This window comes from Bemisia tabaci, chromosome 9, assembly GCF_918797505.1.
Source record: "Bemisia tabaci chromosome 9, PGI_BMITA_v3".
NCBI lineage: Eukaryota > Metazoa > Arthropoda > Insecta > Hemiptera > Aleyrodidae > Bemisia > Bemisia tabaci.
This window is the reverse complement of record NC_092801.1, coordinates 1,994,115-2,012,847: the sequence shown is the minus strand read 5'-3', so window position 1 is coordinate 2,012,847 and position 18,733 is coordinate 1,994,115. Positions and strand designations below refer to the sequence as shown.

General features: G+C 39.5%; 1 protein-coding gene across 2 annotated transcripts in view; it reads left to right on the top strand.

Moving 5' to 3' along the window:
- LOC109036506 (aminopeptidase N) overlaps window positions 1-18,733 on the top strand; it is a 22,946-nt gene extending 4,213 nt beyond the window's left edge. Inside the window, exons 4-13 of one of the 2 annotated variants that reach the window (XM_072303972.1) lie at window positions 570-725; window positions 2,806-3,129; window positions 4,364-4,538; window positions 6,323-6,464; window positions 7,693-7,955; window positions 8,992-9,202; window positions 11,716-11,996; window positions 13,754-13,920; window positions 15,990-16,173; window positions 17,699-18,733. In XM_072303972.1, coding sequence (XP_072160073.1) covers window positions 570-725; window positions 2,806-3,129; window positions 4,364-4,538; window positions 6,323-6,464; window positions 7,693-7,955; window positions 8,992-9,202; window positions 11,716-11,996; window positions 13,754-13,920; window positions 15,990-16,173; window positions 17,699-18,097 — 2,302 coding nt within the window. In that variant the 3' untranslated portion in view covers window positions 18,098-18,733. Of the gene's footprint in view, window positions 1-569; window positions 726-1,874; window positions 2,199-2,805; window positions 3,130-4,363; window positions 4,539-6,322; window positions 6,465-7,692; window positions 7,956-8,991; window positions 9,203-11,715; window positions 11,997-13,753; window positions 13,921-15,989; window positions 16,174-17,698 lie in introns of both variants that reach the window. The other variant, XM_072303971.1, reaches the window with a different exon arrangement.

The window sequence follows — 18,733 nt, the reverse complement described above, 5'->3', positions numbered from 1 at the left end:
GCAAAATAGTCGAAGTAAGGAAGTAATAGACGAACTAACAGCAATCCAAGAGACACACTCCAGGTAATCCATAATTTTCCCTCTCAGTCCAAAATAACCACCCGTTTCAACCAATAGGATCGCTCCGTTTTCCGATCGTCTTCTTGTCTATAATTTTTTGTCTATAAATTTCCCTGGTCAGTCCGTTGTTTCCATGAAGAGCCGTCACATTTACATAGGACAGGGTCATGTTTATGCTAGTAAAATTAGAATTCTTCAAGCAATCAATGAATTTTTAAAATTTCATACTTACTCATAACTACCTTCTCCACACTATGTAAGTGCATTTGAAAATTTCGAGGATTAGTATATGTAACTTTCTTCAAAATCACTGTTAATATTTTGGATTCGGTTCACATACGGAAGCGCAGCGTTCATTGAAAGAGCTGCATCGCTGTGTGATGCGAGCCATTCGACATTCAAAGCGCCTTCAATTTTTTTGCATGCAACACGGTCATCCGCAGAGCAGTAATAGTTGCTGTAACTGGATTTTTCCTCAGTCCATGAAACAGGCATATTTCCTTCCTCAGGCCATTGGCGGTGACCCAGTTCGAGCCAACCTATGCAAGAAGAGCGTTTCCTTGTTTCGACGAGCCGCACATGAAAGCAACATTCACATTAACCATCCAACATTGTAGCAAGTACACAGCTCTGAGTAACATGCCATTAGTGGATCAAGTTCCCGTGTGAGTTTCCGACCGATTTTATCATTCCTTTTGACAATCTCATCGTAAGCACGGTATCCTGATAATTAAATCCGGTATAAAAACAGAGACAGGATATTGACGGTGAACCAGCGAAAACACGTACCTCGGTTGCGATGTTTCAAAATCTCCGTTATTCTATTTTATAGAAGGAGACGAAACCAATATTATGGCTTGAGATTTTCACAGAATACTTCAGTATATACTTACATACTTTTACGATATACTTTAATGATAAATACATTTGTACAAAAAGAAGAAAAAAATACGTGGAAAATGTTAACTACTCCTTGAATAAACCTGAAATTTGGGTGAAATAGAAAATTTTTATATATCAATCAATCAATCTATCTATCTATCTACACTGGAAAAAAAAACACATTGGATCTAGAGTCCAGACTCTTAAAAACATCGACAAGAAAAAGTACTCTTGATTCAATCAGAATCTAGCTTAAATGAAGAACCAAGCCTCTTAATTTAAGCGAATTTCGTTTTGATTCAAGCAAAGATCCGATTGAATCAAGAGTATTTTTTCTTGTCAATGTTTTCAAGAGTCCGGACTCTAGATCCAATGTGTTTTTTTCCTGTGTATCTATCTATCTATCTATCTATCTATCTACACTGAAAAAAAATTCTCGGTGTTTTTACCAAGGTCCGTTCGTACCTTTACCATCTCACTTTTTTACCAATTATTGGTAATTTTACCAAGATAGCTGGTAGCATACTAAACGGTACTTCTACTGTATTTTTCAGGTAAGAATACAACTTTTATTGTAATCAATCCGGTAACTTTGCATTTTATCTCGTAATTCTATCAGTCATAACAAAATATTAGTGTTTTTACGTGGATCATGAAATTACCGAGAAAGTCAATAATTTTACCGAGATTTCTGTTAAATTACCAATTCCATAATGGTATCTATTACCAGAAATCTGGATCAATAGACCTAATTCTTGTAATTTTACCCTTTCTATAATTACACCGAGATCTATCTCATCTATCTATCTATCTATCTATCTATCTATCTATCTATCTATCTATCTATCTATCTATCTATCTATCTATCTATCTATCTGTCTATCTACATGGCGTATTTTACTTATGAACTTATTTCAAACTCAAACTTTCAGGAGGGGTAAGGTAGATTGGGTCCGCGACAGATTCGCCGAGTCGCTTCCGATGTCAACGTACCTGGTCGCTTTCGTTGTATCGGATTTCGCCCATGACGAGATCGTGCGAAGCAAGTCGGGGGTCGAGATCCGCGTCTGGGCGCGTCCAAATCACGTCGAACGGAACTTGACCAAGTTCGCCAGCAACTACGCTCCCAAAGTGCTGGATTATTTCGAGAAATACTTCGATATGAAGTACCCGCTGCCCAAGCTGGACATGGTCGCTATTCCCCCGAGATATTTCCCGGTCGGTGGCATGGAAAATTGGGGACTCGTCACATTCTCGTAAGACTCCATTTTTATTGATTCGTTAAGTCGGCCTCCTATGCTGTAGTGCGGTTGTAGCGCTTGCTCTATGATCGGGAGGTCCCGGGTTCGATTCCCGGCCAGGCGACCCGAGTTTGATGGTCTCAAACAATGGTTGCCTGGGACTGGTTCAGTAGGGACGGAGGGGGGATGGGACTCAAAGCGTGGGATTAGCCCTTTAGGGCTATTTGAAGTAGAAAAAAAAAAAAAAGTGCTCTCGGAAAAAATTAAATTGCTGATTTAACAATTCAATCGTTAAAAAAGTGACTGCAATATATATTTCAACATAGATTTCAAAACACAAAAATGCTACTTTGGCCACCCCCGTGGTTGAATTACCTTACAATAGTGATTAATGTAGCATTTTTGTGTTGTGAGATCTACGTTGAAATATTGCAGTCACTTTTTTTTAGCAATTCAATTGTTAAATCAGCAACTTAATTGTTTTCGCTCACAGGTTATCTATCTATCTATCTATCTATCTATCTATTATCTATCTATCTATCTATCTATCTATCTATCTATCTATCTATCTATCTACATGGCGTATTTTACTTATGAACTTATTTCAAACTCAAACTTTCAGGAGGGGTAAGGTAGATTGGGTCCGAGACAGATTCGCAAAGTCGCTTCCGATGTCAACGTACCTGGTCGCTTTCGTAGTATCGGATTTCGCCCATCACGAGATGATGCGAAGCAAGTCAGGGATCGAGATCCGAGTCTGGGCGCGTCCAAATCACGTCGAACGGAACTTGACCAAGTTCGCCAGTAACTACGCTCCCAAAGTGCTGGATTATCTCGAGAAATACTTCGATATGAAGTACCCGCTGCCCAAGCTGGACATGGTCGCTATTCCCCCGAAATATTTCCCGGTCGGTGGCATGGAAAATTGGGGACTCATCACATTCTCGTAAGACTCCATTTTTATTGATTCGTTAAGTCGGCCTCCTATGGTGTAGTGGTTGTAGCGCTTGCTCTATGATCGGGAGGTCCCGGGTTCGATTCCCGGCCAGGCGACCCGAGTTTGATGGTCTCAAACAATGGTTGCCTGGGACTGGTTCAGTAGGGACGGAGGGGGGATGGGACTCAAAGCGTGGGATTAGCCCTTTAGGGCTATTTGAAGTAGAAAAAAAAAAAAAAAAAAAAGTGCTCTCGGAAAAAATTAAATTGCTGATTTAACAATTCAATCGTTAAAAAAGTGACTGCAATATATATTTCAACGTAGATTTCAAAACACAAAAATGCTACTTTGGCCACCCCCGTGGTTAAATTAGCTTACAATAGTGATTAATGTAGCATTTTTGTGTTGTGAAATCTACGTTGAAATATTGCAGTCACTTTTTTTTAGCAATTCAATTGTTAAATCAGCAACTTAATTGTTTTCGCTCACAGGTAAAAATGTTTATGTTTTTGGTTGCTTTGGGTTACTTTTTCTCTGTCAGATCAACCAAATTGACTTGGTTGATCGACCAAAATTTTAGTTAAATCGACCGAAATCATAGGTCACTCTGAGACAACTAGGGATGAAGGGAAGTGTCCTGGTCAACTAACGTACTGTAGTTTCTCCTCAGGTCACTCAGAAGTTGCAACTTGATAGTGGCTAGCGCATCGGACTATCATTTGTGTGATCTGGGTTCGGTGCTGGCGGTTCGCGCCTGATTTTAAAGGAGGCTAAAAATTTTCAGCTCAGATTTGGTCACAATAACCCAATGATTTAGTCCATGTAACCCGAAGAAAATCTAATAAAAAATTTTAACCGCCTTTTTAGGTCACTTTGTGTTTTTGCCTTCCATATTAACACAAAATTTCTGTTACTTTTTCTCACTATGTGGATTTTGAATCTACAATAGGGGCCTAACAGGCCGCTTGCCAAGGCTGGCTTATTGTCAACTGCCCAGTGAAGGAATCAAATTTTGCGAATTCGGGAGCGCTTATAATTAATTACGCAACACACATCCCGGTATTTTTTACCCTCGTCCCCCCCCCCCCCCCCCCCTTGTAACGCTTTGTAACGCAACTCAGAACCGTATTTAATTTTCTAATTCCGTATCAACTCAGAAAGTATTTCGTCGAAAACTCAATTTTCGAAATTTTGGTGGTTACGCCCTCCTTCGAATAATCCGTTGAAATGTGGGGTTTTTCAGTGAATCTAGTTTTCTTCTTGAAGAAAGTGCTACGAAGGTTTGGCGTGTGGCTTCCATCATTACTCACGAGATCGCGCACCAGTGGGTTGGGAACTTGGTCACGATGAAGTGGTGGTCTGACTTGTGGCTCAACGAAGGACTTGCATCGTACTTCCATATTTTTGCTACAGATGCGGTTGGTAATAAAACAAGTTGATACCATACTATAATACACAGGGTGGCCGGAGATCTGGAAAATCAGGGAAAGTCAAGGAATTTCTGACACATCTACTAAGCACTAAAACATATCACTGATCTTCCAACCGTTTACCCTTTCTGGTCCTCTTTAAGCATTGACATCTTTTTCCCAGTTACTGATATATCGATCTCTAAACAAGGAAATAGTTTCCACAGTTTAGCGAAATTAGCGCATTAAAAATGAAGAGGCGGAAATTTTGTTCGAAGGTCAGGGAATTTGAAGATGAAGAATTTATGGCCACCCTGATATAGTATACTGTACTACTATACTATGCCTCCGATATTATATCTAGTGGATATATCGTCGCCTACCTGACATATAGGTGTAACTACACTCCACTATAAACCCTGTCTTCCGCGTACATTTCAATGCCTTTTCTAGTTCATCTCAATTTGTAGTTACTTCTTTATGTCAGCCAAGCTACGATATAGTCTATTGATACTATATCTCCTGAAACTCACCGATGGCTTAATGTGGAAAATGCGTATCTCATGTCAAACGTTTATAAATCTCCCATTTTAGGTATTACATTTCCTTCAAAAGTACTTAGTAAAAATTTTCCCCCGTAATTTTTGGTTAATTTTTGAGGAATGAGAATTCACATAAAAATTTTCAGTGTCAACTGTTGTTTGGTCCTGCTTCCAAACAGCGGACCTTAAGCGAAGACAGACTATGACAGACAGTTATGAACTAAAATTAGTATTTTTCGACTGCACTGCCGTCCTAAAGAAAAGTGCCGTATGAACATTTGAATGTTGCCACACTTCCAGCGGTAAAATATGAATTTTTGAGGAAAGATATGAGTATTTTCTCTTGAAATCTTCAGGTACTTTATATCAAATTTCAAAAGAAAATCTGTGAAAAGTTTGAAGCTAAATATTAATAGGTTTCCCGGTAAATTCTTGTTTTATTGAAGGAAGAATGGCAACGTCTGAAGGCTCAAACGGTGCTATTCCAAAGCATGGCAGTGTAGCCATCGATATTTACATTTAATCGAGATGTTCTTTTTAAAATATAAAAATATAGTAAATATTGCAAATTGCATTGAAACTTAGTACAAATTAAATGTATATATTTCGATTGATTCGTGTGTCTATGACGTTATCAATCGGGTGATTTGATGTTATCAGCATGTTCGGAATTATAGGGGGGGGGGGGGGAGGCTACTCTCTAGAAATATGCTTTGTCTCTATAAGAAACTTGAGACCTTTTGATGAATGAGTGGGGGACACATCTTTCATCTTTGAAAGGCTAATTTGATCAAATCGTCGATGAAAAAAGTTCAAAATCGGGCCTTAGATGGCTCAATTTTTTTTAATCCACCCGGAGAGGCCCCCGATACCCCCCTTCGGAGCAAGGCATATCCTCCACACTCTCTTTCAGAGCTTTGAAAGTCTTACAGAAGAACCGACATACGCGTTCCCGCGGTTCGAGGTTGCCAGATTTTGAAGTTAAATTTGATTATTTCACATTGGTTTAAATGGTAGCAAGGTAAAGGCTACCTTGTTGCGGTTAGCCTTTAGCAAGTATCTTGCTAAAGGCTTTTACCTTGCTTGGTGCTTGGAAAAGGAAAGGTGCACACCATTTCGCGGGGAAGTGTTTTTTAGTGGGTTTTTTCCCTCATTTAAATGGTAGTGAGTGCTCTTTTTATAGTATCTGGAACAATGCAGCGGCTCCACCGTCTGATTCTTATTCTCTCTGATTTATCTTCTAATTTACAGATGAATCCAGAGTGGAATGTCCAAATGCAATCGCAAATTGAGGATTTGACGACCACGTGGCAGAAACCGGGTCCTGTTCGAGCTTCAGTTTCGCGTCCTGAAGATTTTATCGGACTATTCGGCCCCGAACGCTACAAAAAAGGTTCTCATTCCACGATGCTAGATTTTCGAGCTTATAAAGTTTAAGGTTTTTTCAAACCATGAAGAGGAGACACTGATACTCCTTCTATGTATTCTTTGAGTTGAAGGTGCAAGCAGGGTGCAAGCAAATGGGTGGTTTTTCTACGAGGATTAAAAATAAACGAGTGGTATGGAATATTACAAAATAATATGAACTATGCAAAACGATAATCCGGGTATCGGAACTTGGCTGTTTTGAAAACGCCTTCAAAAGCGGCGTGATACCTCACGCATTCCGGAGAGTTCAAATAGTTGTATCATTGCGCCGTAAGAATGTGACGGAAGATTTAAATGGAGATAGCCTCCATGCACGCTGGGCGAGTCGATTTCCTCTGAAATTTTTGCAATGGTGAATGCATAACTGAAGTGCGCTTCAGCTAGAATTGTATTTACAAATTGGTTATATTGGGTATTTACAAATTAAATTTTTACAATTTTTTACTGTTTTTATCCAACTGACGAAGGCTGAGTTTTCAGCCGAAACGTCTTGGTATTAAATTATTAAATATGTAAAAATTAGCCTTGTTAGCCGCTGTTTAATTTGTTATTATTGTATGTCTTGTCAGGCGGTGCGGAGCATTAATCACATATCTCATTTCCATTGGCAGATCCAAAGAATTGGCAACATTATTTTTCTCAATTTAAACCTATGGAAATATATCGATTCTTGGAGGGGCCAGGTGCCCCAACAAGAATCGATTAATTGACATAGGTTTAAATAGAGGGAATCCGGCGTTGCCAATTTGCTGCATCCGCCTATGCTCATTTTTGCTTAACGCGGTCCAACTGCGGGCACGGCCAGTGCACTCCCCAAGCAGCATTTTCCAATGTAAAAATCTGGATATATTGCAACTTCATCAGCGATAAAATCGCTAGGATCATCAACGATCTGAGCGATTATCCTCGATCTTATCGGGATAAAATTGCGATGTTATCGCCAGGCAATTTATCGCGATATTTTCGGAATAAAAATCGCGATTAATGGCGATTTAATCCCGATTTTATCGACGAAAGTTGATCGCGATTTTATCGAACAAAAAATTGCGGTGTAATCGCCATGAATCGCCAATTTATCGCAATTTTTAATGTGTTAAAATCTCGATTTATTGCCACCGATATAATCGCGATAACCAACTGTTAAAATCCATATTTATCGCGATCACTGCCTCTTGGGTCATTTTTCGGCGCAGGCATGTTCATGATCCGTATGATCGGTCATTTTCTGGGCATGGAGATCCTTCGAGCCGGTCTGATGCATTACATGAAGAGACACCAATACGGGAACGTGGTGCAGGATGACTTGTGGACAGCCCTGACCGAGGTAGCACATGAGAATGGAGTTTTGGATCCAAAAACTTCCGTCAAAACGATTATGGACCCATGGACCACTCAAACCGGGTACCCGGTGCTCGACGTTAAAAAGAACTCGAATGGAACTCTCACACTCTCGCAGGTACCAAAGATCTTGTTCACAACAATCAATCACACAATCGATTCTTACAAAAATAGACGAAAACTACACTGAAAAAAAAAATATCGGTGTATTTACTAAGAAAAGGGTAAAATTACCAAGAATTCAGGGTTCTATTTGATCCCAGTTTTTTCTTGGTAAAATTACCATTTAAGGAATTGGTAATTTTACTGAGAAATCGTGGTAAAATTATTGAACTTTCTCGGTAATTTTACTGGACCTTGGTAAAAACGCCAATATTTTTTATCGACTGTGGTAGAATTACTGAGATAAAATGGCAAAGTTACCGGGAATTGATTACCAATAAAAGTGGTATTCTTACCTGAAAAAAACAGTAAAAATACCGGTTTTTAGGTAAGCTTACTAGTCTGTCTTGGTAAAATTACCAATAATTGGTAAAAAAAGTGAGATGGTAAAGGTACCAACGGACCTTGGTAAAAACGCCGAGAATTTTTTTTCAGTGTAGAGGGTGCTCCCTGGCCAACCCCTGAGGGCTCAAAATGCCCTCTAAAGTCCGCTCCCATTGGCGGATTTAGCAATTTGACAACATCAGATCCCCTCCGTTTAAACCTATGTTAAATAATCGATCTTCCTTGAGCACCGAGCCCCTCTAAGAATCGATACTTTTCCATTGGTTTAAATGGAGAAATAGTCTCAGCTGCCCCCTCCTCCCCAGAAATTCTGAATGGTAGGAAAAAACTTTCGTTGAGGATGATTATCTCTTTGAAGGTAGAGTCTTACATGAAAACTCCGTGTTCATTTAGTTAGTATTTTCAAAAAATTTCATTATGGAAGCCTCAAAATGCGTCCAAATAGATGTAAAATTTCAAAAACTTTCGGGGGGAGACCTTCCTCTAGAGGTGGGGGATATTCCATACTATACCCCAGACTCCTCGGTGGTAGTATGGCCAACCCTTCTCCCTCAGCACAATGACCTAGGTGCGCCTGTGACTGCATTAGTGGTCGGGAGGATGCAGTATAGTTCAACCAATTCATGACGGATTTTAATATATTTTAGCGTATGTTTGACCCAAAATGTGTACCCTCCAAGACGACTGCGAAAAATGGGTCAACTTATTGGCCCATTCCAATCACCTACACGACAGGGAAAATTGCCGATTTTTCAAACACTAAACCAGGACAATGGCTGACTGGAGAACAAAACCCCATGATCTCGGATATCAAAGTTGCAGCTCGTGACTGGATAGTTTTCAACCTCCAAGTTGCAGGTTAATATCTTAGTATTTTTATTTTCAATTAGACGGATGGATTTTCTCATATTTCAACGAGAAAAGGAGAAAAAAATATCGACTGTGTAAGTCTGCAGTCACACATCTCCTTTGTGGTGTCCGAAAATCTCCACCTCTATGTTATTTTTTTAAAAGAGAATAAATTGACATCATTCCTTGAAGTTTTTGCAGAATTTTCTTCGCACAGAGAAGAAAAATCACGGCAGTTTTAAAGAAATGCCGATGAGTAGTTTTCCGTTTAAAAAATGAAGTATGACAGGAAGTCTGCGACGTCGCAAACCGAGTGATGTGATTGCCGACTTACATCGTCGATATGTTTTATCGCGTGGAGTAGAACGACAAGAAGACCCTCATTTTTAGAATATGAAAATTCAAAATGCTGAAGCCGTTTTCAAACCAAACATAAAATTGTCATTAATTCCTTCTGCACGGGTACCTTTGGCGCAGAGAACTCTGTCAAATTGACTATTGGTAAAACTGGCCACCTCACTTATTCTTAGTGAGGTAGGACATTGCGGATAAGCGAAGCCATGCATCTAAAATCTGTAGGCAATGCCACTAAAAATCTTAGGGGTTGTCACTTCATCTGTTCAAAGAGTCACCTCACCTAAAGTTAGGTGAAGATTTGCCTTCTGCAAAAATCTCCTAGAAGTATTTCGGCGATGTCATAATTATGATGTTCTGTATACCAGAAATAGAGTTTTTCGCTCTCTATAACCAGCTCCTGATATGGTTAGTTCCAAATGCTTATAATTTCGTCAACAATGCAAATTTCTACTTAAAATTGTATCCCAAACTCCTCAAATGTTTGACTTAAGTATTGATCTTCATTAGAATTGGATAATCGATCATTTCGCATTTTTTCGCTCTGCTGAACAATTCTACATTTCATTTTCGGTTTTTTTTTTTCGGTCGTTTTGTTCCATGCCTGGTCTATAGCGTATGATTTTCAACCCGATTCTCATAGAAAGTAATTTTAGTTTCCGCTTCAGCCGTAGTTTATAGCAGGCTAATCATTGGAATTGATAGACAGAGGAGACAGAGATAAAATGGAGCAATCTTATCGGTGGAAGCGGGTAGTTGCAATGGACAAAGGAGGTAAGTGCGATAGACTAGCTAACGGCAACCCACTCAAGATTCTACAATTAGTTCATAACAATCGCCTCTTTCAACCAATAGTATCGCTATATTTTCCCTTTGTCCTCCTTGTCTATTAATGTCAATAATCAGCCTGCAGACTCCTTTTGCATGAGTTTATTGTAAATGCATCACTGTGGCACTAATACCCCCTGGATATCTAGTCAATAGATAACTTGTAGACTTAAACGCTGGGTAGAAAAGTAATCTATTTCATGTCGTGACAACTCCCTGCGAGCTGATTATTGAAATTAATAAACACCGACGTCGCAACGTCGCAATCGGAGTTCAGCTCTTCCATTCCTATTACTCCCTTGCTAGGGAAAAACGCTGTACGAACCTTCGCCAGTTGCCAAATTTCCTTCAATTAAATACGAATTTTCAGGAAAACTTGTGAATATTTTCCAGAGAATTTTTGTGGTAATAAGATCCAAAATACCTGAAAATTTCAAGAGAAATTATTCACAACTCTCTCAGAAATAGACATTTCATCGGAGAAAATAGAGAATTTTCAGGTGTCTGAAATGTGATGAATTTCGTTTTTAAGTGGAAACTACTGAATGAAGGGAACACAAGGATACCCTTGGCTCATTAATTAAACAATTATTGGAGAAGATATGAGAAAATGATCTAATCTGCTCAAATACGTGTGTTGGAAAATGCTGCCAGATGATGTCACTGGGCGGTGCATTTTCTCACTTTTAAATCTATTTTTATACTATTTTTCATATCAGAAAAAAATTATAAAAAATACTGCGAAATCAGATATTTACGCACTTTCAGATGAAGCAAAAAAAAATTGCATGCAAATTCTCCATTTGGCAACTCTCGAATGTGCATACGGTGTTTTTCATTAGCACGGTAGATTACGACTCTATATGCTTTATGAGAAAAATCCACGAACCGCGTGTAAACTCTAATAGCCAATAGGCAATCAGCGAAAATGAACAGTGTCCAGTCGGAAGTGTCCAACTATAAAAATGTCCAAGAAATAATACTCACTGTTGTAATTTCCTCTTTTTAATGTCCATGACATAAAATGTTTGAAAATAATAACATAAGACCTGCATAACATAAACCTGCTGTAAAACGTGCTGATGAGGAGGAAAACCCCTGATTGTGTCAATGACATAAGTAAATATGTTTACTGTGGGCATGGTCATAGATACATGCCATTTTAGCGCCTTGGACATTAGATAACATGGGTATTTTCGTCAAAAGGACATTTTATGCAATGGACATTTAAAAGAGGACATTATGACAGTAGGTATTTTTTATTGGACACTTTTATAGTTGGACATTTCAGACTGGACATTTTCTCCTGTCACCATTCTAATATTGTTCGTTCCTACAAGCCTTATACAAAGTGAACTACTACGAGGAAAACTGGGAATTGCTGAAGGGTGCGCTGGAAACGAGGGAAACCCGAGAGAAAATCCACCCTCTGAACCGGGAGCAAATATACCGGGACGCGCTTGACTTTGGCTGGTCGCAAGAATTGGATTACAAGTTGGTCTTCTCCCTCTGCGCGAGTCTCCGACACGAAACGGACTACTTGCCTCTGAGCGGGGCACTCGCCAGCCTCCGACAACTCGACCTTGTTCTTCGCCGATCTCCCAATCATGCCTATTTCAAGGTAAACTCATTCACCTATGCCACAATGAGATTGACCACTAGACAAGTTACGAATTTCAGCATTCTAATACATATATCTCAACCAAAATTTCACGTAAAACACGATGCGCACAACGAAAATTACCGAAATACTCCTACGAGATATTATGTTCTGATGTGTGAATTCAACCACCCGCTCATGAAAACTCAATGCTCTACGTGATTCACATCGAGCGCTAAACGTTATCATGAGTTTGGATATAAAATCTGGCAACCTCAATCTGACACTTTGCTCAGCTATAGCAAATGCGTATAGTTTGCACAACATCTGGTGGGAAATGTATATGCTCGATTGAGAGGCTGCTGAAACGTTGTAGTGCGCGATTGACTCACGTAAGCTTTGAGTTCTTGTGAGCGGCAGTTCAAATCCCGTAACCAATGTGAATAAAATGTTAATATCTCCGTCAGGAGTTGGTTTCAGTAATTTTCGTTGCGCGAATCGTGTTCTACGAAATTCTGGTAAGAAACATGTATCAGAATGCTAAAATTCGTACCTTGTCTAGCAGTTCATTGGACGTATTTATGCTAAAAGGAACCACGTGCGAGTGGCAATATGGGGTGTGCTCGTAGTGAGCTGGATAAGAAACAATGTAAAAGTGGATATCAGGGCGAATTAAGGGGGTGGCCACGTGGGCCGTGGCTCATGGCGGCAAAATGTAGGGGGCGGCAAATTTTGCAATCTTTTTATATGTAGGTATCAAAAAAAAGAGAAAAAAATCGGATTCAGAAAATAAATTACAAACGAGAGAAGGCGACAAAATCTCTCATTTTCTGAGAGTAATAGTATGGTAATTTCTGATTTTGTCGTCTTTCGGTGATACAAGAGACAGCACCTTTAATTAGTCGAGTTAAGAGAGAAACCAAACACGCAATTTGACCTGGAGCGGAGCGGCGCAGAGATCAATGATGACGAGTACTGGGATGAAAAGGAGAAGCCCTCGGCGCGGCGGTCGGCATGAAACGCATAGCGCCTACAAGACTGCATGGATACTTCACGCATTGCGTCCAACATACTGCGGTCAGCAGCAGTCGGCTTGAAACGCATGGCGCCTACAAGACTGCATGAACACTTCACGCATTGCGCTAAACACTGTGCGGTCGGCGCGGCGGCGGATGTTAAAATTATTAACCACATTTATGTTTGTTCTTTCATAATTTTTTTGTTCGTTTGTTATAAATGGAAGGCCTCGTCCAAACAGGGATGGGTTCACGGAACTTAACTTTCGCGCAAATTCCCGTGAACTTTTGTTAGTTTTGACAGGGCTTTCACAAAAAATTTGCCCAACACGAGTAAACGCGTCTCCCGTCTCATACACCTCTCCCCCACCGGCACGTTCACTCGATGGTTTTTATGGATCGTATTTGATAGATCACACCTATGATCACCGTCACCACCATCTTTCCCTTTGCACATAGTTCCATGTAGCATAAATACGTCCGATCAGCCATTTCAAAATGTAGAAAATTGATAAGAAACAATTATTTAATTCTGAAAAATACGAAGGTAGGTGTGAGCCTGCTTCAAGGTTTCCTCTTCTACATTTTTCAATTTGCGTTTCAAATTTCAATATTTTAGAAATTACACTTTCGTTTTATACAAATGGACGTTGGTTCCTTCTTGCAAAACGCAATATACACAGTTTCTCTCCTTTCAATTCATTTGCACGTGTTGCTCTTTTTAGCGTAAATAGTCAAAAGTTACTGCATCTAATCTTCTAGAACTACCTGCAGAAGCTGATGAATCCAATCGTCAAAGAATCCGGATCTCTAGCAGAGACTCCAATTGAGGCTCGGACAATTGAGAAGCAGAGTCTCATGGCGGAAGTTGCAACTCACTTCAAGATTGGGAACTACGAAAGGCAGGCTCTGTATCTTTTTGCGAACTGGTAGGCTAATTTTAACTTTATCTCTCCCTCCTCTCTTCCTCCCTCCTCTCCTCCCCACCCCCTTGACATTCCATTGTTCTACTGCTTTTAACACATCATGAAATTCGATGTTGGAGTTTTTTGCCAACGTGCGTAAAAATGTTCAGTTTAAAGCTGATATCTCATTACAGAGGGAAAAGCTCACACAAAAGCACAATTTTCCTCGAAGAGCACCTTTTTACGCACGCTGTCTAAAAAACTCCAACATCCCGTCCTACGACCCGTGCGTTTACCGCAATCAGTTTGCGATCATAAAATGTTCATTCTTTTATACCCTATAGTAACAGAGTGTATATCGTCACCTTCTGGGCAAAATATCACAAGCACCCTACGACGTTTAAAATTTCCCCGCGCGCCGCCATTTTACTTTTTTACAGAGAAGTCGTTCAACGAAGCTGTCCGAAAATTTCACTGAATTTTCTTCGTGCTGCCGATAAAATTCAGTGAAATTTTCAAACAGATTCAATCAACGATTTTTCTGTAAAAAAATAAAATAGCGGCGGAATTTTTTAGACGTTGCACAGCGCTTGTGATACTTTGACCAAGGTGACGATATATCGGTGGCCAAAGTCCGAAACCACGTATCTCCATTGCTATGGTTCAAACTTCCGCCCTCGTTTTACCGTATTTTTTCGAGGAGAAATGAGCCGCCCTCATAGCTTGAATTGTTTTACAGGATATTTTGCTAGCAGATGAGAAAAATCAAAGAATTCTCAAGAAATTACGTCTACTAGTTTTCCAAAGAAACAATGAATGATGTCAGGAAGTCCGCATTGTCGCAAACGGAGATACGCGGTTTCGAACTTAGGCATCCATATCGATAGCCAGGGAAACTAATGCTTCATACGTTGTTTCTAAACCTAGCCAGAATGTCGAATAACCGGGGGTTTACTGTGCTTTCAACTGTTTTCGTTGCACAAATGGACTGAAATTGGACCGCGTTAAACAGAAAGGAACCAATCCATATTAGCTATCGCCAGATTCTATTGGGCAATTTAATGCTTTGCAAGAGGACGTTTGTGCAGATTTCTTTGAAAATTCTCGAGGAATTTGCTTCGTACTATGCAGAAAATTCGCTGAAATTTGCACAAAAATCAGCAAACCGTTTTAATGTAAAAAATTAAATTCCCCAAATTACATTTGGCAGTAGGTGACAAGGCTTGGTTTCTTTCTGCTTGACGCGGTCCAGTTTGCAATTCCGAACCAAAATTTCTGGCTTATCTGTAAAAACACTTATATGCATAGGGAAACTAATGACACATACGTCGTCTCTATAGTGAGCTAGAGATTGTAGCTCCTAATCAGTGGCGTTGCGTGCTTTGCGGTGTATCGATTGATCCGTCATTTAAACCAATGGAAAAGGATCGATAAACAGGGTGTTCACAATGAACACCCGAATAATCGATTCTTTTCCATAGCTTCAAATGGGGGAATATCGATAATCGATCATTTACGCCACGCCACCGCTCCGAATTGCAAAAAGTAATAATCATTCCGCGTGAAATCTCATAAGCAAAGATGCATCATGATGCTTAAGGTGATTCGATGGACGCCATATTTTGTGTCAGAACGGCATGTGATATATCGCATCATTTGGATCCATTTTTTCAGCTACTCGTCATTTTTCTCCAATTTTGAGATCGCAATTCTGTTGTCAGGAGAATAAAGTACTCACTTACCAATTTTAAGAAAGAAATTCAACGTGATAAAGGCGTGGTTTTTTTAGAGAGAAAATATCGCATTCGAGTGCAGTTTCGATATCAGTATCGAATGCGATATTTTTCCTCTAAAAAAAACCACGCCTTTATTACGTTGAATTTACTATTAAAATTGGTAAGTGAGTGCTTTAGTCTCCTGACAACAGAATTGCGATCTCAAAATTGGAGAAAAATGACGAGTAGCTGAGAAAATGGAACCAATTGATGCGATATATCACATGCCGTTCTGACACAAAATATGGCGTCCATCGAATCACCTTAAATTAAAAAAAAATGTTTTGTCTAATAGTACATTCTTCTGTTCCCGTGAAGGAGCAGCAGCCTCACTCCCGACTCCGTGATCCCGATCCCAAGGAATGTTTTAAGACAAGTTTGCTGCATTGCTCTCAAGAAAAGAGGCGCCGAGGTGTGGGACTTCCTCTGGAAAAGATACCGGAATTCCGTGTCGGCGCCCTTCAAGTCGATTATTCTCTCATCCTTAACCTGCTCTAACAAAGTATACCATCTAGATCAACCTGCTCTAACCAAGTATACCATCTAGATCAATTGGATTGCATTTTGCAAAAAGGAACCAGGAGCATTGCAATGTTGCTAAAATTGTGCAACTTCATTCATTGCAATATAACTATTAAAATCCTGGAAAAATATGAAATTTACATGGTAATTTGTCTTAAATTTACAGTTTTTAGCGAGTAAAATAGAAACTGTTAAGGGATAATCGGGTTTTTCCACCAAGACAAAAGAAGTTGCACAATCTCAGCAACATTGCAATGCTAGTGGTTCCTTTTTGCAAAATGCAATCCAATTCATTAAATCATATTCCACGGACAAAACTAGATCGAAAAGCTTTCAACGCGTGAGAAAGCAGGTGTAATAGAGTCTTCTGCCGTGCGAAGGAAAAACGCCGTATGAGCCTTCAGGCGTTGCCAAATTTCCCAAGATAAACTCACGAATATTTTCCCTCCGATTTTTCAGGTAATTTTATTCGCAATTTCACCCTGAGTCCCTGAAAGAAGGCCGTTCAAAATTACTGTTTTGAATGCAATACCACCACCCCACCCCTTCCTGCCAATGACGGAAATTGTTTTACTCTCTGTGAACTTTGCATCTTTCTTGGTTGAGAGTGATTTAAAGTCAAAATTTACCTTTTAACTTATTCGATGTGTATCGTAGGCCAATTCGACCATGCCAAAACCAGGGACGAATCACCTTAAATTCTAAAATCAATGTGTAAACTGTAATACATCCAGGGTGTTTCAGAAGAATGTATTCACTTGTAATATATTTTGAACGAATTTGAATATCCAAAAGCGCTGAAACGTGGCCTGAGGGGGGTGGGTGTCCGAATTTGCGGATATGCCGAAAAGATGTCCCGTTTGTAAAAAATTGAACACGCGTTTTGCCGTTTCAGTATTCGGATTCGTTCGGAAATTATTCAAGGTGGCTGCGTTTTTTTAAACACCTGTATAATATCTATAAGTGGAAAAAACAAGACGGAAAAACGGGAGACAATGCTAAAAATACACAATTAGTAAAACCGAGCCGTTTCAACTCAAAACTGAGTCATTTTCAGTCGGAAACAATAAAAATTTAAAAGAAAAAGCGATAAAAAATCTGAGCCATACATGGTGGTTGCCCTACAGTCCTGAGTCGGAATTTATTAATTTTATTAATTGTGTATTTTTAGCCTTGTTTCCCGCTTTTCCTCCTTGTTTTTTCCACTCACTGGAAAAAAAACACTTTGGATCTAGAGTCCAGACTCTGAAAACATTGACAAGAAAAAATACTCTTGATCCAATCAGATTTTTGCTTAAATCAAAAGGAAATCCGCTCAAATTAAGAGGCTTGGTTCTTGATTTAAGCTTAAATCTGATTGAATCAAGAGTATTTTTTCTTGTCGATGTTTTTAAGAGTCTGGACTCTAGATCCAATGTGTTTTTTCCTTCAGTGCTGTTATCATGTCTTGGGCTGCTCTTAAAAATTTGTATCTACAATATCTAAACCCTCTCCTTTAATTTCAGGTAGGGGACCTTGAACAATATCTGGAATGGGTATACAATAGGACTTCTGAAGTTCGCCCCACGGAATCTTTGACACTCTTCGAGGCAGTGGCCGACAACGAAGTGGGTTTCGACGTCGCCAAAGACTTCTTCATGAAGCGTGTGTCAGATATTTTTGCGTATCATGGAGCCAAGAAAAGCGAAATGGGGCGGTATGTCGAAATTCTGGCGGACCAAATGGTCACAACGGCTGAGTATGACGAAATGAAAGCTTTCATCGAAAAATACGACGGTTTTTTCAAATTCTCCGTGCCGGCGGTCGAAAGGGCCTTGGATAAGATCGATACAAACATCGGATGGCATTCTGTGCACTGTGGTAAATTAGTCGAGTACCTTGCGCCGGCCCTTCAAAGTTTATAAAGTGTTCTAAGAATTTTTTTGGCTTAGAAACATCACTTCAAATCGTCGCCCCTCTGATGTAAGGACGTGCCTTAATTTTTACGTGAGCCATGTTTTTCGTATCAAATCCAAGCTCTCTTGGGCTCATGCGCAAATTGAAAGAACGCCCATACGTCAGAGGGGCTACAAAATGTGACTTTTCGCAGGTTTCGCAGGAAAAGGGGCCTCTTTAAGGTCCACGAAATCAGTTCTGTGCTCAATTTAAGGTAGGTTGATATGAAACGAAAAGAACACGTGAAGGATTGGTAATTTTAGTGAAATACTTCAAGAAAGATTGGTAATTTAAGCGAAATACTTCATGAAAGATTGGTAATTTTAGTGAAATACTTCATGAAAAATTGGTAATCTTAGTGAAATACCTCATGAAAGATTGGTAATTTTAGTGAAATACTTCATGAAATTTCACGAGTACGTGGGACTGTCGAAAATTATGAAACATTCCTTTCAGGTGCGGGGTAGCATACACCGGAAAAACCGCCAAACAAAACCAGAAAAATCCAAAAAATTTCATCTAACTCAGAATTTTTATTTCTCTCTATCTTGTTTGAGGAACATGCATGATATAAACTAGAAAAACTAGTCTTAAAATGATTTCAA